We start from the raw sequence: 23,678 nt of genomic DNA, 5'->3' as shown, positions 1-23,678 counted from the left end.
TGGAAGGAAGGGCACAAGCCCTGCAAGGACAGTGTCCTCTGGAGAGAAACTTTTCTGCAAGTCATTCCATAATTGTGAGGTTTCCTACTTAACAAGTTGTCTCAGTCTATTTTGTTGCTTTTGTGAGCTAGCAAGGTGATCTTGGGACTGAAAATACTTAGCTTCTCTCAGAGGACTTTCTTTGAAAGGAGAGGGGTATTTCCATGTCACTGCTACAGCTGACGTGGGCTCCCGTAACTGGGGGTGTCAAGACGAAGAGGATGACTACCTACCACGAGATATCTGAAAATGCTCCTTTCTGTTGGGAGGCAAAAGGACAACTGAAGAAAGAATCTGACTGCTGCTTAATACAGACAACTGATTTCAAAAGCTAGGATGGATAACTCCCTGTAAAACTCTACTAGTTAGCAGGAAGGTTAAGAAGTAATCCTTCTATGTTATTCAAAATTTAGCATAGGCCTGTATAGAAAACCCCAAGTATTAAACTCTTCTAAGGCAATTTTTTAAAAAGGTCTTTCACCCATATAATTCCTGTATCAGTATATGCACACTACTGCACAGAACAGAACTTACCTCCAACACCTCAGTATTCTGGACTTGGCAGTAAAAAACTTGGAGAAATCATGAAGGATTACTCGTAATTGTTTCACATGGATAAAAAAAGGAAAAAAGAAAAGAATCGGCCCATGACTTGACTCAGGCTGTGTGATAGAGGGAGGCAATGATAAGATCTGCAATGACGTCAGACAAGCAAAGGACTGACTAATTAAAAAAACAAAAACCTGGAGGGATGCTTTTTTACAACATTAGATACAACATATTTTCTATAGTTGCCATTTCAAGTAAATGACTCAGCTGTTTTAATTAGTCTCTCCAAATACCAAGGGGAAAAAAAATGAGGTCACATCATAGGCTCATCCCTTCTCTTCTTTTCTGGTTGGAAAAAAAACCCCAAACTTTTAAAATTCCAAATTGTGAAGAAAGTGTTAAAAATTTCATTTTCCCCTGACATTTTAAACAAGCTACCTTTGCTGCTTCTAGGATGTCTATTACAGTGCTGTCCTCTGCTAGCCCGTCTTTCAAAGAGATGAACCACTGACAACTCTTGCTGTCTCTTTAGGAGATACAGCTACTCAGCACCTGACAAAATTAGATCTTGACTGCAGTCAATTTAATATCAGAGAAAAGCATTCACTGCTAGCCTTGACGGTCCCAAACACCTACTTATCCATCTCGCAGGTGTGTTACACAGAGTGGCAGCAGCAACGCATGCAGATGGAATTTGACATAACCTATAGATAGAGGGAAAAGCAGAATTCACTCACCCTGTCCCGCTCAATTTGAGATTACAAAAGTTTCAATGATAAAACACATTTTATACCATAAGCACTTCCATCTAATTAGGCAAAAAAAAGCTTCACTAAAGATGTTTAAGAAAGAAAAAAGAGTTTCAGTACGTACTTGCATTTCTGAGCTGTTCCCTGGTCAAACTAGCTGGCTGAGTGTCAAAAGAAGGAGTGACATTCCCATAGTGTCTAAGTTAAAAATTTATTTCATATGACAAAGGTTACAAATCCACCATGCAATCAATCTGGGTCTAAGGAGGCTGAAGTATGACTTTGTGCTGCTTTACCCACACAACTCTTCCAGCTACAGAGGTCTGCGTCGTTTACAAGCATTAACTGCGACTACTTTTACTGAACCTGTGTGAATAATAAACGGAGGACACAGACAATTCCCATTCTCTAACCAAAAGACCATGCTTTCTTTCATACTGATTTCACATAGACAATGTTATTTCATCCTACAAGTAAGCTAAGTGATTTGATTTGACTCTCCTACTCACAAAGGAAAAGGTATTTCTGAAGAACAAATAAACATGTGCCTTTCTGACTGTCTGACGTAGTTATTAGAACAGACTTTATAAATTATTCTCAGGAGATTTAGAGTCAGCAGGAATGCTCTACACCTATCTGACAGTTAAAATAGGGGCAGTGTCAGAGACATTTCAGACAACTGATTTCTATCGAGCTTTTGCAATGAGCTCTCTCGCTGTCATTCCCAGCTCCTCAATACTGTGCCCATAGGAATAGGCCCTTTTAAGAACCTAGAGCTCTCCAAGGGGGATATATCCATTGCAAGCAAGTTGAACTTACTGAATCCATTAACATCTTGGCAGCTGGAAGAAAAAGCTTCTTCATTGTGAACAGCACTGAGTTTGGCAGAGGTCTTGTCGGAAGCAGCCACGGGACCCATCTCCCTCTGTGTGCTGGTCTGAGTCTCCTTCTGCTTCTTGGCTAGCTTCCTTTAGGGTATTTTGAAGAAGGGAGAAATCAAGGTCAGTTTTCTCTCTTTAAAAACAAAACAACTAGAAAATATTTTGAAAACCACCACTATCCCCCTTGGTCAGACATGCAGGGCATGTGGCAAACCGCACAAGAGCAAACCCCACAATTTTTTAATAGAACTGTTGTGCAGCATGATAAATATAGCGATACCAGTCTTTGAACTTAGCCATCCCTCCCAGCAACTCATCTTGCACCAACCTGCATCACCCCAGCAGTAGGAGTGCTATGCCGTCCTTGAGGAGGGTGGCATTGGCAGAGCCCCTGACGCTGGCATCAGCCACTCCGGGAAGAGCACAGGGCATGGGATGAGGGCAGAACCTCAGAATCCCTCGCTAGGAGGCAAATGGGACATCTGCGTCCACCCCACGTGGACACCTACGCCCAGGATTTACTGCAAGTGCTCTGGTGGAGAGTGTGACCTGACTCTGGGCAACCTGAGAGCTGGAGCAGGAGTTCTGCCCTGTCCCCAGGCAGAGCAACGAGGGCAGCAGCCTCTACTGGATTCTGGCATGCACCCAGACTGCACTGAGGATCGACAGCCAGAAAAGGGTGGGGCAAACTACAGGTTGAAGTTATTTTGGAAATGTCCAAATACGCCTCTGTTCTGGGCAAATGGGTTTCTTCTTACTTTGAGGAGATGTCAAAAACATTGGCAAAAGCAGAAACACTGCCTGCTCTGAAAGCACTAACAAAGCCGAGAACGTAAGAGCTCCTCTGTTGCAAACACAGCTAATAATAAGAAAATGGAGAGAAACAGGAAAAGTGAACTGCTAAGCTTCCATTGACATTTGACTGCCCCGTGCTTCATTCATATCAGAGAGTAAAACTCTTTAAAAATGAATGTGTGACATTCTACAATCCACACCTTGAAAAAATATCACACAAATCCCTAGCACCGGCAAAGAACTTTGCTTACACGACTTCCGTAGTTAAGAAAATAAAATAAAAGCGAGAAAAACAGATTACTGAAAGAAGGAGCTTTAGTTTTCTTTTTTCCTCCAACTCAAAGAAAAAAATCATCCTAACAACTAAATCATTTTGCAAAGAGGTTTTCAGTCACTAAAATGACATGCTCATGGTAAGGACTACCCATCTTATAAATTTCACTAGATTCTTAAAAGGATTTTTCTTGCAAGATATTCTAACATGCTTTACTTATTCACAGCACGCCAGAGTGACATTTACAAGCCAGTTCAAGCACCCAGCTGAGCCCCAGCCCTTCACGAGATGGGTCGCCAGGCCAGTTACACTCATTTGCAAGGAAGGGTCAAAGAGAACTTCAACCTTTGCCTGTGTCTGTGGGAAATAACTATTTCCAAGCAAGCTGATAATCCAGACCAGGAGAGCTTAGATTTATGTTGAAATGTCCAATGTTTGCGGGAAACTTTTGAACAAATGCATCTGTTTCATCTGCTCAGCCAGTGGAGGTTCCACCTTTTACAGTTCGCGGTTTCAGTGCCAACCCATAGCTAATCAAATGGGGTACGTAATTACAGAGTGCACTTTCAGATCTCACAAAATCTCCATGGTGCATCCATTTCTGCAGCTGAAGATGCAAAAATGGGAACCGTCCTTGAGTGATGAAGAAAAAAGCTGGTGGTTAATGACGCTAAAAGCTTTGCTTCCAGTGCTCAGCAACGATAACAGAGTCAGATTTAGTAACTACGAGCTACAGTCGTGGGAGCCCTCTTTTTTTGTGCTGTGGTACCTGAGGTAACAACAATAGTCTCGAAGTGTATTAACCCTGCTATGCGGTTATTTTAATCCTTTCGATTTGCTAATCATACATGCCTATGCAAATTCTCTGGCAACAGGAATTAAAATTTCTCGGTAGGAAACACTAATCCAAAATGCAGAAGTCCTTAATAACAAGCACTCTGGACTGCTGGGGTGAGCCATAACAGATGACCACCGCTGATGGTTAAAAATGGTGAGTCAAAAAGGGTGACTTCCTTATTAAATCCAGATCAAATTATTTGTGGCAATCATTTTCTGTAAGTCCCATTGCCTGGTATCTTTTCCGAAATGCCAACAAGTTACAAAGAGCTGGAATTGGCAAACTCGTTTTCTCTTTCTGTGAACGAGCAATAACATTTCTGCATGTGCTAGGCAGGAAAAAATAACCCCAAACCCAAGCCCATCAGTCCCCAAAGGCCTGCTTACAAAAGCCCTATGCAAAGCAGCTCTACCTGGTCCTGTAGAAGACAGAGAGGCCCCTAAAACATTGGCTTGAATGCCTAAAAAGAAAAGGTGACATGAGTTTAAAGTTCTCAATCTAACTCGCACACACAAACCAGGCTGCTCGCAGGTGGACCAGCTAACGCTTACGCAAGTTCAGAGAGAAGCCACACAGAAAATTGTTTCACAATGGAAAACGCTACCATTTTCTTTCAACAGCGTGTTATCAGTTTCCACCTTTCTCCCTCTCTATTCCAAGAATGTAAAAATTCTTCATCTAAATTTAGAGGGAAAAGGAAGACAGATCTCTTTTGAGGATTTCACAGCTAAGCTTGCCAGACACATCAAGGGGCTCTCGGTTTCCAAATGTGCCTTTTCTGCCTTCGTTATGTGTCTGGAGAGAGTGGCAGCACAGGACTAAGCCTATTTGGTCCTTACCATCATTATAATTCATAGCAAGGATTATAAAATCAAATGACTATCACTTTCTAGAATGTTAGGGATGTGACATAACACACAGCTAGGTAGAGGTTTATTTCCCAGCATGTCAAAATACCTTTGGAATTGGAAGAGCATTTATCTGGAAACGCTGCTTCCAAAAATAGGGCACTTCCAGAGATCTCTGCGCATCACTGAGAAGCTGCATCAGTGACACGGCTCCTGCTCCCCTCACTGACCGGCCTCCCCGAAGCATGGCGGCTGCAGCACCCAGGTGAAAATGCCACCGGTGCATTCGTGTCACTTGGGGGCCGGCTGCGGGCTGCTGCCAGCGTGTACCCAGCACCGTCTGTCACCAGGCTCCGAGAAGACACTTTCCACCTCATGCATTATGCAGTTGAACAGGGGAAGGATTAAAGGACCGGGCAGATATTGGGAAGAAGAGTATGATACAATCAACACAGGGTGAAGAGGCTGAAATATCCAATGTGAATAAGGTGATATTAATGGCCATTTTATGTCTAAGGGTAAGGAAAATGTGCCAAGAAGAAAAAAGGAGTCCATGGATGGGGGTTACTAGGTTGCCCTTTTCGGTTCAAGAGGGTTTGTAAATGAAAACATGATGTTTAGTGGCACTATGCACACACAGGAGGGACAAGACAGAAAGATGCTCAAAGCAGAATAAAAAAATGAAAATGAGCTGTATAATCAGGCAGTTGAAGCTAACCCAACTAAAGCAAGCATAAGAACTACTGGCAGTAAACCTAAACTACGTGTGGATTTTGGGTAAAAAAAAAAAATCGAGATTTGATTCAGCTATTTTTGAAACTTCCACTCCTATCAGAGAACACCTAGAAAATGCCAAAGCACTATACCAAAACTGTGGGAGTTCCAGTTTAACAGTCGAGGAACGCAAAGTTCGTATCAGTACAAAGCATTTACTGCCATGGGCGTTAATCAGAAAGCTCAGGCAACATTTTCAGTTCGAAGTATCTGCAGGATCAGATTCCTGTTTTGCACAAGTCTGGATAAACTTCAGGGATTGTATTTTAAATGCAGCTTCAAACTCATCTCCAACTTTTCATACCAATTTTACATGCATGAATGTTAAATCTGTAACTGCCACTCCTAAAGAGCTCTTGTACCTGTACGTTGACAGATTTAATTTTAGATGTTTCACAAGGATGGATTATATACACTATAACTTAGATTTGCATGCACAGGTAATTTAAACATTAGGTATAGATTGCAGAAGTTAAACATGAAACTTCCTCCTACAGATAAGAATTGCATATTGCGCTCATTTTCAATAAGCAATTTAAGAAAGCTAGAAAATACAATTCCTTTTAGACACTTGTGCGCAGCAGCCTACTAGGAGCACACATACTATTTATGATGAAACCCGCACAAATTTAAGGCAGGCAGCGATCAGCTGTGCAAATACCCACTGGGAGCACTGGTTAAACAGCAGTTCTGCTGAAAAAGATCTCTGTCCCCTAAAGCTGCAGTAGATCACAAACTCAATCTGAAAGCACAGTTTCATGCTCCTGTAAAAATAAGGGAGGGGATTACACATGGCACTGTGGTCTGCAAGCCGCGGGTAATTCTTTTGCTCCGACTGAGGATTGGTAAGGCCTCTGCTGCAATATTGCACTCCAAATAAGATGTGCGCCAAAGGGCACAGACAAAGGCAGAACAAGAAAGGCAAATCTGGAAAACATGACCTACAAGCAAAGGCCAAAGGAAATAGAGATCTTTAATCTAGAGAATAGAAAATCCAGTAGGGTTGATAGGTCTTCAAACCTAAGCTAAGCTCTGGGAAGGACAGCTCGCTTGAAACTTCAGCCAAACTGCATGCAGTGAAGAGCACCCATCTCTCACTCCGACTGGGCAAGTGGGCTGTGAACTCTGGGCCCTAGAGGTCTTTACACAGAGAACAAGTGGAAGGCGAGCTCAAAGCAGCGCAGCCCGGCAGGCGGGGATCTCCTCCCCAGGCTCCGATGGTCCCGCTCAGAACTCCGGCTCATCCCATGCTCCCTGTGCGCAGAGCGTAACCTCACCGGCGCTGAGAAAGATCCCCTGGCCGAAGCACACAGGCAGCTCACTGCTCCTTATAGTCACTCTAAGGGCAAACCCTCCACTCACAGGCAAGTGTAGGAACAGCTTGACTTCTACTTTTTAACGCCTGCCATGGTGAAGCCAAACTCCTTGCGGGTTATTGCAGGAGCAGAGGGAATTCACCGGAGTGAAGAGCGAGGACCAGCTGCCTCACTTTTACTTACAAAGCAATCATCACTTGACACAAAAGAGCAATAGAACGCAGACAGCAGTCAAAAGCTGCTCTGAAGCTGTGTGTATACAAACACAGGGCCTGGAAAAATGTAGAGCTGCACTCTAAGCTTTACTCGATCCAATTAATCACTATTTGCGGAGGACATTTACTTACAACTATATAAAGTTTAGACAAGACAGGTGCATAGAGCAGCCATGCCGTGTAGGTATATACTGATATAAAAAGCCAACAAGCACCGCCCTCTGCAAAGTTTAGGCTTGCAATCACCACACAAACACGTTCTAAATAAAATCTCACATCGGGATTATTTTTTCTTAATTTGATTTTTTTTTTTTGGACTGGCATAATCACCGATTCATGATTCTGCTCTTCCAACATCTAATGGCAAAACCAGTTTCTTCTTAAAATTCTGATTTAGCAAGCTGACCTGTGCAGGCAGATCCCACCATCCATGGAAATACATGGAGATATTTATGCATGTATGTGTCTATACAGAGGTATGCCTATAAATAAAATAATGTTTTATTTATTTTCAAATGTTCCACAGATGGTGGGAATAAATTCAGCGCAAACTCTGTTATTTCAGAAAATGTAAGTATGAATCTAGCTTAATACCTGTGACAGCATCTGTCTCATGAAAAGAAACTCCTGGCTGAAACTGCCACAAAAATTAAAATTGCAGTGAAATTACGATGGGAGTTGAAGGAGCTTCCTACATTGTAATCATGTCCTCAGTACTCTGGCCAGTTCAGGGGAAAAGGATAGCAACATACTGGCCACTGAGTGCCCTTTTCTTATACATAACATTAAACTGAGTGCTTGTAACACATACATGAATCTATGTATTTCCAGAAATACTTCTCTGTTTTGATATCACTCTTGGTTAAATCTCATTCTGTAACCATTAGACAGACCAGGAGAAAGAAACAAAACAAAACAACCCCAACTCGCACACAGAAAACATTTCCATTCTTTCTCCTTGTGAGGAAATAATAAAGCCTTGATACGGGTTGCTGCCGTTGAAAACACTGCTGCAAAAGAGGTGTCTGCCACTAAATGCAAAACCTCCTTTACACCAGGTGAATTGCTGTCTGTGTTTTACAGCTTCGGCTAAGAAGTGAAACAAAAACTTTCAGACGTTGATGGGTTGCTATCTTACGTTGCACGTATCTTACAATGCACTGAAGTGCGGCGTGTCAGAGCTAGCAATTCTGTACAAACCTTCGACACCATTTGTACCGGTGTAAATACAGAGTAACTCCTCTGCAAAGGTTCATGCATCGCCCTGGTGACAGCCAGGCAATGAGGGCACCAGCACAGGAGCTCCTAATTCTGCATCCCTCTGCTCCCACCACAAAAGCAAGCTCTGTCCAAGGATCTCAAATTGTAAGGAACTAACTTTTAACGGTGGGTAAATTGAAGTACACAAAATTATTTCAATTCTGCACAATGACTTAGCAAGTCAGGAACAGGGGCCTCCTCGGTTTGTATTTCCACTTAAAGTGGCTTAAAGGTCTTTATGGCCTTCTCTTTCAGCCACAATAATATCCCTTCCTATACATTGCAGGACGTTTTTAATGAAGTGTTACTATACAAAAATCCCACAACTATTTACCCAGCATGCACAAAATAGCTAAAAGCTGCTCTTATAAATGAATATTTTTGACTGGTTCTACCGAAGCTGCAGGTACTCAATCATCCTACAGAATCAGATTGTACAGCCCTGGAGAGCAGCAGAACACAAGACAGGCTGAAGGCAGAACTCCAGGCTAGAGACTACCACAGCGCTTATGGCCCATCCCTGCAAAAATCAGTTACTCATGATATAAGTCTCTGTTACTTTAACTTACTTAGCATTAAGAACTGTTTAGAAGAGTTAGGGTTAGAGATTTTGGTCCCTGACAAGAAGAAATGCCAGTATAGCAGATGACAAAAGGCTGAGACGAATCATCTGAAAGCAGACAAGAATTACTCAAAGAAGCACAACTTTGAAGTCCAGAAACTGAAACTATAAATAAAGCGATGTAGTCCATATGGTCGTATTTAAAGGTCTGCCAGCAGATCTGTTTGAGAACCTGCTTTTCAATACTGGTAACTCATTCAATTGAATTTTCCTTCAGGACTAAAACACGCATACGAAGTCCTAGCATGGAAACCAATTCTATTTCAAAAACTCTATTTATATACATATTGTTTCTCTTATTTTCACAACATTTCAAATAAACTTAAATCAAACCTCTCTGCTCATAAGAGGCTGCCGTGATTTCTATCAGCTTTGGCTAAGAATTACACAGTTCTTAGCCATTTAAGATTTTCATCTGCAATCATAATGAAACAGCCTATTTCATGTGCAGCTTGAAACATCAGACTCAATAAATCTTCATCATATGCTCCTTCATGGATTGTCCTGCTTTCTTCTCTCACTATAGAAGATCCCTCATACCCTGACCATTATTCAGGGGGGGGAAAAAACCCCTCAGAACTTCAGAACTTGGTTTTGCCAGATCAGGCAAGAGGCCAAATGCCAATCTGAAACTAAATGCTGACAAGCACAGCCTGACGATAGAAGTATTTCTTGCGTGGTGACTATTTATGTGTTAACTCTACCATAGTGATGCTCCAGCTGGCAGAGCTCACGCTTTCTGGGGTACCTGGGACACCACAAGTGCAGAGCTAAGAATGAGCCCTCTGCAGAAAATGCTGGGTGCAGTACTAGGAAGATATAGTTACCTGATTTCTGCATCCTGAGCTCAAATCTCCATCGAGCGCTTCAGTGGGGTGCTATGAACACATAAGCTTGCCTGATGATATCTCTGGCTTTTCTCTATTCTGATAAACTGCATGGTGTACGTCTGCCTTATTAAACCTTATTAAAGCACTTGCTTCTGCTTCCGCTGAAGCTCATTGCGACCTCAGGCTTGGGTGACCTCCAGAGGTTGTCTCTTCACTTTCCTGTCACTCTCCAGTTCCCAGAGAAGAAAGTTCTGGTATATTGATCCACAGAAGCCATTACAAGACAGCAAAGAGAGCGCTTAATGATACCCTTACTTCCTCCGTAGTGGACTAATCCTCAGCTGACTGCCTAAAGCAATGTTGTTGTACAGCTGTAGAAAGGGGTCATGCAGGGCTCAGAAGTTCATTCATCTTCTTAAACGCACAAATCTCACAATAATATAAAGCAGTGAACATTCTGACCATTTACTGCCTGCTGGAAGAAGACAAAGCAGTAATGGAAAACTGGGGACTGAATATTTCAGGCAGTGGCGTTGACTGGTTGTAAGGAAACCAAAACAGCAGAACGATGCAGAGGACACTTCTCTGCAGCTCATGAGAAATGTGCAGGAGAGGAAAGGCTGTAGCAAGAAACGCAACCAGCTAGTAGCACCTGTGTGTTAGATCTGTCCCCTACTTTAACAGTCAGTTAAACTTCTCTTCAAATCTGACTACTGAAGATCATATTCCGTTCTTGGTGGACCAGTGTGAAGTCTAGAGGAAATGGAGTTACTCTGCATTTACAATTTTGTAACTGGGCAAAGTAAAGGCTCGTTATGGTGTCTTTAGGCTCCTCACATACTTGGCAAGTCGGGAAGGTTCCTCTTTCAAATATTTTCTGATAGGGATCCTCATACATCACTCCTTTGACCTGTTCTTTGGATGCAAATAAATTCCTATGGAGAAGCAGTCAACTCCCACTAAAAGGGCAGAGTATAAACGCACTCATTTTGCTGACCTGTTGAACGCCTTCCAGAGGTGTCCACTGGACAAAGTCACAAGACCAAGACAAAGCTGACCTGGAGGAACTGGCAAAGGAGGAGGCTGCCAGGGTGGTCGGCAGAGCAGACACGGCCCTTTGACAGCATGGTTGGTGTCAGAGCCCTGGGAAGTCTGGCAGGTTGCTGCTTTTGGGAGAAAGGTTTAGGCCAGTGATGCGGCTGCTGCTTCGGAGAGACAGCAAGAGGAGGCCTGTTCCTCTCAGCAGTAACAGCTGCTTTCTCCACCCCTCCCAACCCTCTGGTGGCAAAGGCATCCAGCTCAATTCTCCAGGACTCCTTCCTCAGATCATTGATCCTCTCCTCCTGCTGATCCACAGACAACTATTATCACGGCAGAAACAGCTTGGCCCTGATTACTTCCCAGCCCCTCAACCTTTAGACAACAGATGGCTCAGGAGCTACTGATGTGTGAAGCATTTTCATGCGCCTTAACAACTGCCTTAATTATGCAGCATTGTCATTAGGACTGGACAGGTGATTTAGATCTGAAAATCTGGACCACTTCATCATCCAACAGTCTCAACTGTCCTGCGGAACTTGGCAGCTCCAGGAACAGGGATGTTTGCTGAAATAATGTCAAGTCCTAGTTGTCAGAAACCTTACATTTAAGAAAAAAAAAAACCAAAACCCAACTTATATCCATGGCTCAGAAATTCCCAACAATGATGTTCAGGTGTCACTTTGTTTGCAGTCTGGCTAAATATGATGGACAACCAAAAAAGGTGCAGTTGGGGCACTCTGTATTCATCCATTGGCATTTGAAGAACTATAAACCATAACTGAGATATCTGTGGACATTTACATCTTTGCAGGCACAGTTACAGGTGCAATGGTGAACCAGGGCAAGCGTAACAGTATGACAGTGAGAGAATGAAACACAAAATGCTGGAAAGATGAGGATAAATGGAATGGTTAAAAAAAAGAAAGTGGTAAAAGAAAACAATACAACAAAGCACAAAAATACCACAGAGTGAGCACGCTCAAGAAACGCCATCCCCAGCTATGTACTTACAAGTAATAGGAGTAGGAATATGCATTTCTTCTAAATATCGACGGCCAGTCAGATGAACAAAATATCCCAAACGAGAAAAAAAAGAAAAACGCATAATTAGGTTTATATGAGCTCTAGGATTTTTTTTTCAATATACAAAGCATTTGTGCTGCCTCTTGTACTGAGTTACTCTTCTCCCACACTTTTTTCAGGAGCTTTACATTGGTGTGGAGCGGACACTGCACTGGAGCCAGGAAACATACATTGTGTTTCCACTTCTGCTGCTGAGTTATGTCACCACGAATAAATCCCCTTGCCTCTTTCTACCTTAAATGTACCACATCAGTAACACAGGTAACGAGACTTCTCTTTGTCTGCAAAGTGCTTCGATATTTTTGAAATAACAAGATATATGTAAGAGTTATTAATATAAATAAGAACGAATAGAAAAGTCACACTTAAGAACACCATAATTTTGGACTATTTAGACAATGAGCAAATTGTATCATGCTAAATCAAACTTCATCAAACTCTAAAATGCAAATAGTTCATTAACAATTCAAGCATCACTACATATTTATAGATGATCACTGGGGTACGCATTAGCTTTCTGCGTCACTGTGATTAAGCATTTTCTATCACTGTTTTTCAACAATACACTTCAGAACATTTTGAAATGTTTTCGAGCAGCGCCACAAAATGAGCCTTGGCAATCACTTCTAGCTTAAGAAGTGATATCTTCCCTTTTATAGCTGGAAAAACACTTCTCTGCAAAGGCTGTTTCACAACAGATCTAGCACGTTAGTGCAGATTAAGAGCAAGGCACAATGGAGCCTCCAAGGCAGCAGCCATGGTCAAGACAGGGAAAAACACCAGAACACAAACTTCAACCTATTGCACAGCTTTAAAATCCCATCCCTGAAGACACTGCAGGTACTAAGCAGTGCTTACAAGTACAAATGCAGGGTTCAAGTCTTCACTTTTATGGTTGCTTTGACCACAACTTCCATAAGCACACATGGAATGCGGATCCAGCGCAGTCGCTCTCTGTGCACAACCACCCCTTTGCTACGCACACCCTGGATAACGGCCAGTGACTTACAGATCGTAGAATCATAGGATGGTGAGGGTTGGAAGGGACCTTAAAGAGCATCTGGTTCCACCCTCCCTGTCATGAGCAGGGACACCTTCCACCAGACCAGGGTGCTCAGAGCTCCATCCAACCTGGCCTTGAACACTGCCAGGGAGGGGGCAGCCACAGCTTCTCTGGGCAGCCTGGGCCAGGGCCTCACCACCCTCATGGTGAAGAATTTCTTCCTAATATCTAATCTAAATCTGCCCTCTTTTAGTTTACAGCCATTCCCCCTTGTCCTGTCGCTACACACCCTTGTGAAAAGTCTCTCTCCATCCTTCCTGTCGGCCCCTCCAGGTACTGGACAGCTGCTATAAGGTCACTCCGACATTCAAGAGGATTACCCTGAAATGACACGTTTTGTCTGGTGGTGGCCCTTGCCGTAAACCTGAAATTCTGGTCAGATTCCCGATACATCTCAAGTTATTTGAATGACACCAAGTCCGAGGTATCCCTAAAAGTATTTATAACATAACGCTATAATCTCCTGAAACTCAGACATTCTGCACTCCATAGCAATGCACCAGTTACGGTGCAGCGATTGCCACTGAGCTTCACAGTGAAATTTGGAATTCCTCTAATCACAGGGAAAAATGACCAGGACGTAGAAAATGAGAGCCCGCACAGCCGAACCCCCTACCATCTCAAAAATTATTCCATTAAGGAAACCCCTCTGACACACCAGTGCCAGGCTTTGCACCACACCATCAACTGTAATTGTTCTGTTGAACATCTTGCTGCACTTTCTGCTTTTCTCATGTCTGAGCCAGTGGATGTATGCGATCACACGAGACTCTTAGTTCTCATTGAAAAGCTGTGTATCCCTCAAGGCTACAGGGGGAAGCTCAGAAAGATTTATTCCATAAGGACAGAAAATAGAGGAAGACAAACAAAGGAGGACTGTATTTTGGAATTGGACAGGCCATTTTGGCTCCAATTCTCCCAAAATACGTAACCTAAAATAAGGACTTCCCAAGCAATATTTCAAAACTAACTGTTAAAATTGGTCAGTGCTACAGACCGCTAAAAGCATGACCTGATCCCAGAACGTATCACACAACCTGAAAACCCTGCCTGTCATCCACCTTATGCACGGGCACAGAAGCGACGCGGGTCACTCAGTGTGCAAACATCCCTCTGGCAATTCTATCCTAGAGCTTCGGCGTGTTCTGCTCCAGATGCATTTGGGTTTTATTTAACTAGCTTAAAGTAACAACCTAAATCCTAATCCAGAATAAGGAGCTGAATTTTCATAGGAGCAGTTAATCCTAGACCCTACATAGCCCCAAATCTCCTTTCTTGCTACCAACAGCAGTTTAACAAACTTCTTTGCAGTGCCCCCGTGACAGACTGTCTGATCCTGTTTATTCGGTCTCACGCTTACAGGGGTCAGTGGGGGCTTCGTGTGCTCAAACGCAGCAGCCTGGAAAGTGTCACATTTTTCACTCCAGGGAAATGCAAGTCAGGATCACACCGGAGTTAAAACTGTCCGGATGAAATCAGAACTGACCCAAATCTAATCCTTTTGGGGGTCAAAGTCAAAAGGCATTTTCTCCAGAAAAGAAGTTTACAAATGTCTTCTTTTTCTTGCTTCAGCCTGTTTCTACTAACTGGTCCTGTATTGTCTATTACACAAAAATATTTAACTAATGTTAAGGACAAACAAACAAGCTCCTTAGAGAATTAGCAACGGCTTGATATGATAAAAATGAGATATTTCAAGTTAAGTATCTATTAATGAAAAGTCCTAGTGCTACAAATACACCCAAGTGTGCACTGATGATGAATGGTAAATTAACAGGCTAAAAAATATTGCAGTAATTGATGCGTCCATATACATATGATGATATTTGTGCTGCAAACATATAACTCCTGTAGCTAGTGAGTTCCCGAAACCAAGAAAACAAATGTTGTTAATGGTTTTGATTTTAGATACTGTAAGACAGACATATTTAAAACAGAAATGTATATGTACACACACAATTTTTACAAAGATATACAGAAACTTTAGCAGACTTTAGGCGACCCCAGGGTTCAACTAAAACTTTTAGATAACAAATGTAAAGTCAGATGCAAACGTTCCACGGCACAAACATTCTTTCTGGCTTAATTTAGCTTCACGTACCTGACTAAGCCCTACGCAACATTGGCAGCCCCCAGAAGTGTGCCAGGCACTAGAGCTTTTACAAAACTGTCTATTGAAACTACGAGCACCTGGGCAACACTTGCTCAGGATTTATATACAAAAGGTTCAAAGAAGTACACTGATTTGAAGCATTTCACAGAAAAAAAAAGCAGTTTCTGATAATCTGTCTAATCCTAATCTCAAACCAGGGGCTGCCTTCTCTTAGTGTTTCTTTCTCTTCTAATCTCTCTTTCCCTTTGCTCTTTGCACTGATTAACAAAACGCTTCATTCAGGAAATCCTCTACCATGCCTATTAGCAATGAACTGTGATGCCCCGGACCATGAACAAATGCCACTGTGATATTTTCCAGCTCTATTTGAAGAAAAGCCTCAACTTTGTCTAATTAAATTATTTTTCTGCATTGCTGCCTTGCAAGACTACACTGTCTTGTGCACAGAGGTATTAGCCTTAGTGAATTGAAAGGGGAATTCTTTTTAAAGTAAGGTTAATGCAAAAATCGAAATCAAGAGCTTAAGTGCCTAACATTTCTGGTAGTAAAACAGAAAGAGAACTTTGTTGTTAAACTGTTCTCTCAAACAAGTGGGAGTTGTCAGCTCAGTTGTTGCTCCTCCAGAAGTTCAAATCAATCTGTGGTCCAAAGCAGCCTTTCCTTTCATAAAAGCTGGTCCCAATCCGCATTAGTTTACAAACAAAATCAGCCTGGCAGGCTTAACCTCATCTCCAGGGAACACTTGTCCCTATGCAGCTCCCAGTCTCAAATGGACGTGACTGGTGGGGCCCACTGGAGGGAGACCCAGAACCAATGCCACCAGGTTTGCCAGCGATGCTGGAGGTGTGCTACGTGGACCTAGCGAGAGCAAGCCTCCAAAATCTCTTTCTGCACTGTTACAGCTTCTAAATGGGAAAAGATTTTAAAGTTGATGAGCCAGTTTATTTCTTACAATAGCGTGTATTCCAGTGGGTAACCTTGCAAATGGCAGCAAACAGGCAGAGAGAGATACAGACCGCAGTGATTTCGCCTGTTTGCATGGGGGGTGGGAGGGAACAACACAGAGAAAAATGTAATTTTCCAGCTCTAGAAAGGAAAAGGGGAGAATTGGTATTTCTAGCACTCCCACACACCTCATTCCTAATTTTAATTTTGAAGACACCTGTTTTAACAAAGCCTATGGCAAAGTCGGATATAGCACTGCTCTGTCCATGGGACACCACCCAAATTCACTAATCTTGGCTGCTTTTGGGACCAGGCTGGTTCCACAGGAGAACGTGGGCACGGCGTCAGGGGGCCAGCTCAGGTCAGCACCAGTTTGGGAATATTTATGCCAAGCAAATGGGTCCTCAGCCTCCAGCCTCTAGAACTTGCTCTGCATTACAAGGATTTCTGATTCTGGGTTTGTCTGTGTTTCTCTGTCTACAAGACATCAGCTTACACTGCAGCAGTCACGACAGCTGAAACATCAGAAGAATCCAATGCTGGAAAAACCTGAATCTTGATAGATCTCCCAGTCATTTACTTATCTGAGTTAAGCATACATCAGAAAAAAAAATAAAGCTACAATCTATTGATTTTACATACCTGCTAACTAACCAAAAATTCAGTCTCTGTTTCCTCCTGACCTCTAACAAAAGTTTGTTACATTGTGCACAAAATATGCAGTGTCCATTTATTAACAAACAATAGCAAAAAAACTGATAAACTGATCATCTAAATAAACTGTAAATTTTTACTTTTTCTTTGGAAGATTCCTACATATGGATAACTCTGTCTTTTGCTGGTTTTCCAGTTTCCAGTGGAAGACAGAAGATTAAGAAAAGATGCTGAATCATTGATACGTATCAAGACATCTCCATATCAACGCATTCATCAGAATGAGAATGATGATTTCTTCCATAGCGTTGGAAGGAAAAAACTTTATTGGCCCATAATTCTAACTCCGGGAAATTTCCAAACTGTTTTCAAAGTTACACAAAAAATAGATTGGTAGCAATCACAGTGTTTAACAGCAAGAGTTCTACATTGACATTTCAAAAAATGTGGTAGTCTGTTTGGGAATACAAGTTTGATGTGAAATCTGAAAATAGGAAAAAGGACCTTTGGTGAACAAAATAGATATTCCACCACATTTCTAACTGACTGAAAATAAAATGAAAACACTAATTATGGAGATTTATGAAAATTCTGACCCGTGGCATGCAGACAGGTGGTCAGCACTGTTAGTGAAAATCCTGAAAATGAACCTAGGGTCTACTGCAACAAAGATTTGACTTTTGGATTTCCTTTTGGATCAGAATCTATCGAAGACAGCTCTCACACAGAACAACCATCGCGTGTTTTACTGTCTTCCTTCATCGCCACTGAAGCATTTATAAGTGTACATACACTGACAAACTGTCTAATCATCCAAGTTCGTCCCACTTTGTACTTTTATCTCCACATTTGAGAAAGTACAGAGATTACGAGTACTACCTCCTTAATATTTAAAGTATATTGCCTCATAAGAGTAGCCTTACCTCTGTCTTAGCTGTTGGCAGGCTACATTATAGAAAAACAGTCCTCAAATACAGAATTCCTGGTCACCATGAAAAATCATTGTTTATTTTCTGCCCAGCAATATACATGATTTATAATGCTAATAATACATTGTGGGACAGAAATGCTATTCACTTTTAATAGCTTGTGAAATACACCAGGATGTTCAGATGTGGCATTGTTCTGATCACTTTCCTTACAAGTTTTATCTTTCACACTGAAAATAAAAGTTTTCTTTAAGAGCGTTTAGGAAGGTAACAGGAATGGATGATGGCTGGGCATTCATCAAACCAGAAACCCAGCTCAATTTTTGATGAATCCCTTTTCCTGTTTTTCCTGTGGATTTTTTTCCTGCTTAAGAACTGGAAAGCTCGTAGAGGACTGGAATCAGTGACCTCTACGCTGTTTGGGCTTAACACTGAACAAAACCACATACACATTTGTCCACAAACCTGAAATTTTTGCACAAAAAAATGGGATTAAAAATCTAGACTGCCCACACCTTCATTTAATTCAATGGGAATTCACAGTAGTCAGTACATATGTGATTGGTTTTGTAGAATTACATCATTTGGAAAGGCTACTCAGATGACACCTAGTCCAACCTCCTGCTTAAACCAGTTTCACTTGCACCAAGTCCTTCAGGGCCTTGTCCAAGTCAAGTTTTTAATTTCTCCAAGGATGGAAATTCTTTTCTTCACTGCCAAACCATCTTGGTAACCCTCCTCTGTACTTCCTCTAATATATCGGTGCCTTGCTTGCGCTGAGAATCCCCAAAGTGGACCCAGTATGCCCAGAGCAATCGTCTCACCAATGGCAAACAGAATGGAATAATCACTTGCCTCGACCTGCTGCCTACCCTCTTGCTAACACTGCCCAGGACACAGTTCACCATCTTCACTGCAAGGGCACATTGCTGACTTGCGTTCAACCTGTCCACCAAGACCTCCAGGTCCTTCCCTGCAAACCTGCCCGTACTGTTGCATGGCATTACTCTATCCCAGATGCAGGACTCTGCCTTAGCTAAACTTCATGAGGTTCCCATCAGCCCACATCTCCAGCCTCTCAAGGTCCTTCTGAACAGCAGCCCTGCACTCCAGCTCCTGCAGCATAGAGCTACTCCATTTGCCTGTGTGCTCTGGATTAAGGCAGAGGAGATCATATCTAGATTTAACTGCTACTCTTGTTTTCAGGAAACGTGACTGTCCTAGAGATACAAAATCTCACAGAGCTTTGCTGGGAAAGCTACACGTCCTGCAACAGAGCAAACAAAATCATTGAGGCTCTCACATGTAATACCACCTGTACCCTAGCCAGGGTCCTGCCTGGCTACCCAGCTGCCGTTTCATTTAGAATGAAACTACTGTGGAAAAGTAGGGTTCACTTCAGAAATGCTACTGGTAAAAATATATACAAAATACATCCTGTTCTCAAGACAACCTCTTGCCTAAGTGGTTTTCTGTATCATTATATTACACTGTAGATGTGGAGCTCTTCAAATAGTAGCAACTACAATGGTCTACTTCAAAGTGTAAGTGCAAATGGCCCAGAGAAAATCACACAAAATGAACTGTTTGAACAAATTTCATTACCATAGATGATTTTTCCAAGTTTCATTCCCCTGTAAACTAAGGCTAACTCTTGGAAAGATTCTAACTCTCAGCAAGATGTAATATTCCAGCTGAACACTGGCTGCAAAGAAATTGCTGTGTGAAAATCTGTCTCATTAAGACTCACGTGGGAACAAGACCCTTGATCACATTATTTTAAGATATTCTTTTTCTGGACTGTTAAGAAAGAATCCTTGTCTTCTATCAGAGTGTGCACAGGCTCACACACCCACTTCCATGGGCTCTCTACTGCTTTGTGCTTCTCCATGCATTTTAATAAGCTATCCCTTCTCATTAATTATTAATTAACATTAAACCTTTGCAGTAATGATTGGTCTTTTGTTGCTCTTCTAATATCTGCCAGAACAGGCCTCTCTTCTAGGTCTACAATTTCCTAGCAGTAGCATTATGTAAATAGGTATTCACTGCTGCCCTCTGTAACACAAACGCAATGTTTTACCTCTACCAAATTTATTCTTTTTGAAGTAACCATGCTCTAGGAAGAAGGCCCAAGATGTAAGCAAAGTAGAAACTTACCTTCTCTTGATAGTAAGCATTGCTCCCAAGAGGATAATAACAAACATCAGAAGACCAGCTATAACTCCGGCCATTTTCACCGTGCTGTCAACTTGTTTTTCTGGTTCCACAGCATTGGAATTCTGGGTGGAAGCTCCTTATAAGATGGAGGGAGAGGAAGGAGGAAATAAAAAGAGAATTTGTAGAAAAATCCTGCAATAATCCACTTTAGATATTCATTTGAAAGCCTAACGACATATGTGCAGTCAAATTGCAATAGACAATTGTCCATCTAACCAAATCTGGCTTTAATAACAGCTAAAGACAGATAATTCAGAGCAGTCGCACGGTGTAAAATCCCAGTCTAATGCAACCGACTCTAATATTTTACCATATTATACTGTAACAGGGAATTTACTCTTCTGATGCACTGAGCATACACCCAGAAGCAGGAGAATTAATAGCAGTTATAATTTTCATCTGAAATAGCGTAAGTGGAGGTGCAATCCTTACTCATCGAAATAATAAAAGTTTGCAGTAACATATCCCATAATACTACTTTCAGAAACTTTTTTTTTTCTAAAATCAGAACACATTTGTATTTCTCACTATACTGGAGGCCTGGCTTTTGTTAACAGACGACTACAATTACTCATGCAGCAAGAACTAATCCACTGCAAAGAGCACCCTCCATGTCGTCTGAAGTGTTCCATGAACAAGTTCTTCTGTGGCCCAGGCAAGACAACACAATTTCTGTTTGAAATTCTGGGGTTTTTTAAGAGTAAAGCCTACACATCTAAAAATAAAACCTATTTAGAAACATTATTTGTAAAGCATTTCTTCTTTTACTTCCTTGTCATGATCTGACTTCCAGGCTCTTTGCCTCTGCAATAAGTGAGGACCTTGCAGCACGCCACCCTCTCCCCTGTTGCTGGGACTCCTCGTACAGCCCCGTTATATACCTTAGCTCTGCCGACTTCACTATTTGCTGCACAGAATTTTTTCAGATATAGCTTCAACCACTGAGCTCGGTTTAGAAAGCCCCACAAGATTTGAGTCTTATTCTAAAGACTAAATAAGCCCATCTTTATTATATTCCTGTTATACTTAATTACTCCTAAAAATACCACAGTTGCATTTGATGAAGTTAAATAAATTCACGTCACATGAGATCACAGTCTCATCTTGGTCTTCGCCTTCCCTGTTGGAGTCAGCCAAGATTTCCTCTGCAGTTTAAACACGTTAGCAAAATGGAATCAAAGGTGAAAACAGAGTGCTCTCATCAGAAGACTGTAATGTTTTGCTCTTTTAACAACTCTGTATTGCTGACCTTCAGGAAAAGCTGAATCACTTCTGTTGAAGACATTTGCTTGGGGAGACAATGTTCAATTGAGTCCCTATGTTAGTAAGACAGCAGCAAGCACTGGGTTATTCTTTTGCCCATTTGCCACAAGTTAAATTGTATATGCTTTAAAAGATCTCTGCCTGCAAGGAGGAGTCCCAATGGTTACCACGATCAAATCATGTAACTGAACATAGGGCTTTCGACATGTCCTAAACAGGACTTTAGCTGATGGACTTCCAGGGATGAGGGTCTGATCTTGAATAAAGTGCTCTGTGTCCTCTGGTTAGAACTTGAAGACTATATATAGAACAATGACACAATAAATGCAAAACGAGAAAACTCACCTCATGCAGTGATAAAAGTATGATTTCACTTCTCCTACGGCTAAGCTGTTAATCTAGTTTGCCACAGCAGAACACAATATTTACCAGGAGAAATGTTTGCTGTTTGAAGCATACATGTAATTTTCAGCTTTTTGTCCCTGTCAACTCTGCTGCTCTGCTGCGTTCACTGATTTTCCCATTTAGTTTAGAGTTCATTGGTAACTTCTGTGCGAACGTCTGGAATGCATTAACAGCACTCCAGAGTATGAAAATAAAATAACGTATTGGTTGCATATTAACATCTTTATTTGACAACCCCTCTTACAATTTTGGAGCAAATCTGTCCAAGAACTGAGCTATATGCCATCATACCGGCAATCCTGACAATATCACACAACAAAGTAAATGATAAAGGTACAATTTTTCCCTGAAAATGGCTTAAACTATTCATTTGACATGAAAATCAGAAGTACTCCAAATTACATTTCACTTCAGTTGCAGTTACTCCTGTGACCCTAAATAATAGGTGTTGAAGAACGGTTTTCTACCACAAACAGCACAGTCAGCCTCTCCCATTTTGTACCCTCTGAACACTCTCAAGAATTGTGAGCCATGTTAAAAAAAAAAAAATCAAGCATGTCCTGTCAGCTCCATCCTCTAACCCACTAGATCGATTTGATTTTGCCAGGCTGCTGCTTGTTACTACAGGCAACGTGTGGTCAGCCTATTTTTGTTTGATATTTCTCATCCCTTTGTAGGCTACTGCAGTTCTAGAAAGAGAACAAAGGCTCATTATCCATCCTGACACCTACACACTGTGGTGACCAATTCACTTGAATCTTCTATGCAACTCTCTCTATCTATCTTGGCAAAGGCCAACGATTCCTTTAGGCCATGAGTCCAACCATTTGTAAGTTGTCTCAGCTTATAGGGCCTAGGAACTGATAATTTGACAGCGCCAGTAAATTCCTGGGCTTTGGATTCTTAAAGCTTTGCAACAAAACATTACTACAAAAGTCCATAATTTTTCTGCTGTTCTGGTGTATTTTCCTTGTAGATGCCTAAATCTACTATGGCCGCTTGCAGTCTGCTCTGGCAGGAGGAGGTCTGTGAGCTGTTACTGGCCTTGCAGAAGATGACTTCTGCTCCTCCAGACAGTAATGCTATTTTAGAATTCAGTTTTGTTTCTCTTCTTTACGGACACGCAGGCAGATCTGAAATCCTCTGAGCACAGAAGTCTATAAAAACTGCTTAGATTGCCATTTCATACAAAAGTCTTTAAATACACTTGGAAAGCTCTGCACTATTATACATGAGGGGCCACCCTTTTCTTTCTGAAAAACAATGTTTATATACTGCTGGCATTAAAAGGGAAAGAAAATAAACTATAACCATATTTTCTAGTGGTTACTTCCACTACATTTCCTGGAATAAAATGTTCCTCATAACTGAGGCTGGATACTGGAATAATAGGATATAGAACAGGTCACCACTTTTACTACTGTGTGTATTGCAGTGGCACCCAGAGCCCCCACTAAGGTCAGGACCCCATTACACTGTACTGATATGAAGCAGCACAATTTTCTGCCCTAAGCTTACTTTTTTAATAAGGAAGGCAAATGATACAAGACAATGCCAGAGAAGCAAAGACCATAGGTCTCTTGACTCCCTGTCTGTGCATTATCTACTAGCCCAGGCTACGACCTTCAGAGATACACGTCTATGTACTGTACAGAATGCACTTTCCAAGAAGCTTGACCAGGGGCACGAATCTGACTTCCAAAGGCATCATCATTCACCCAGCATTTTATCATCCTCCATTTTACATTCATAGCTATTTGAAGATTTTAATCCTTTCCCACAACCCAATCTACCTTGTTTTCTCAATCCCTTTCAAAATTCTTAGACAGAGATCCAGCCTCTTGCAGCGAGACAAACACGTTAGAAGCAGCACATTCATGGGAGACACTGTCCTGGTGCCGCTGCAGAGATGCAAAGAGAGGAGAGCAGGGGCAAAGGGGTTATTTCCCAGAGTCGTCCACCTCATCAACCC

The 23,678-nt window shown here is 41.8% G+C and overlaps 1 protein-coding gene across 8 annotated transcripts in view; it reads right to left on the bottom strand.

Annotated features, from left to right (window-relative positions):
* PTPRT (protein tyrosine phosphatase receptor type T) overlaps positions 1-23,678 on the bottom strand; it is a 475,971-nt gene that overhangs the window by 61,072 nt on the left and 391,221 nt on the right. For 5 of the 8 annotated variants that reach the window (XM_075438296.1, XM_075438300.1, XM_075438302.1 and 2 more), the window contains 4 exons: positions 19,979-20,114; positions 12,043-12,072; positions 4,538-4,585; positions 2,157-2,305 (listed from right to left, as the gene is read on the bottom strand). In XM_075438296.1, coding sequence (XP_075294411.1) covers positions 2,157-2,305; positions 4,538-4,585; positions 12,043-12,072; positions 19,979-20,114 — 363 coding nt within the window. The remainder of the gene's footprint in view (positions 1-2,156; positions 2,306-4,537; positions 4,586-12,042; positions 12,073-19,978; positions 20,115-23,678) is intronic. The other 3 variants (XM_075438298.1, XM_075438301.1, XM_075438303.1) reach the window with 1 other exon arrangement.

Source organism: Opisthocomus hoazin, chromosome 18 (assembly GCF_030867145.1).
Source record: "Opisthocomus hoazin isolate bOpiHoa1 chromosome 18, bOpiHoa1.hap1, whole genome shotgun sequence".
NCBI classification, from domain to species: Eukaryota; Metazoa; Chordata; class Aves; order Opisthocomiformes; family Opisthocomidae; genus Opisthocomus; species Opisthocomus hoazin.
Note: the sequence above shows the minus strand (reverse complement) of the source record. Positions and strands in the feature narration are given on the sequence as shown.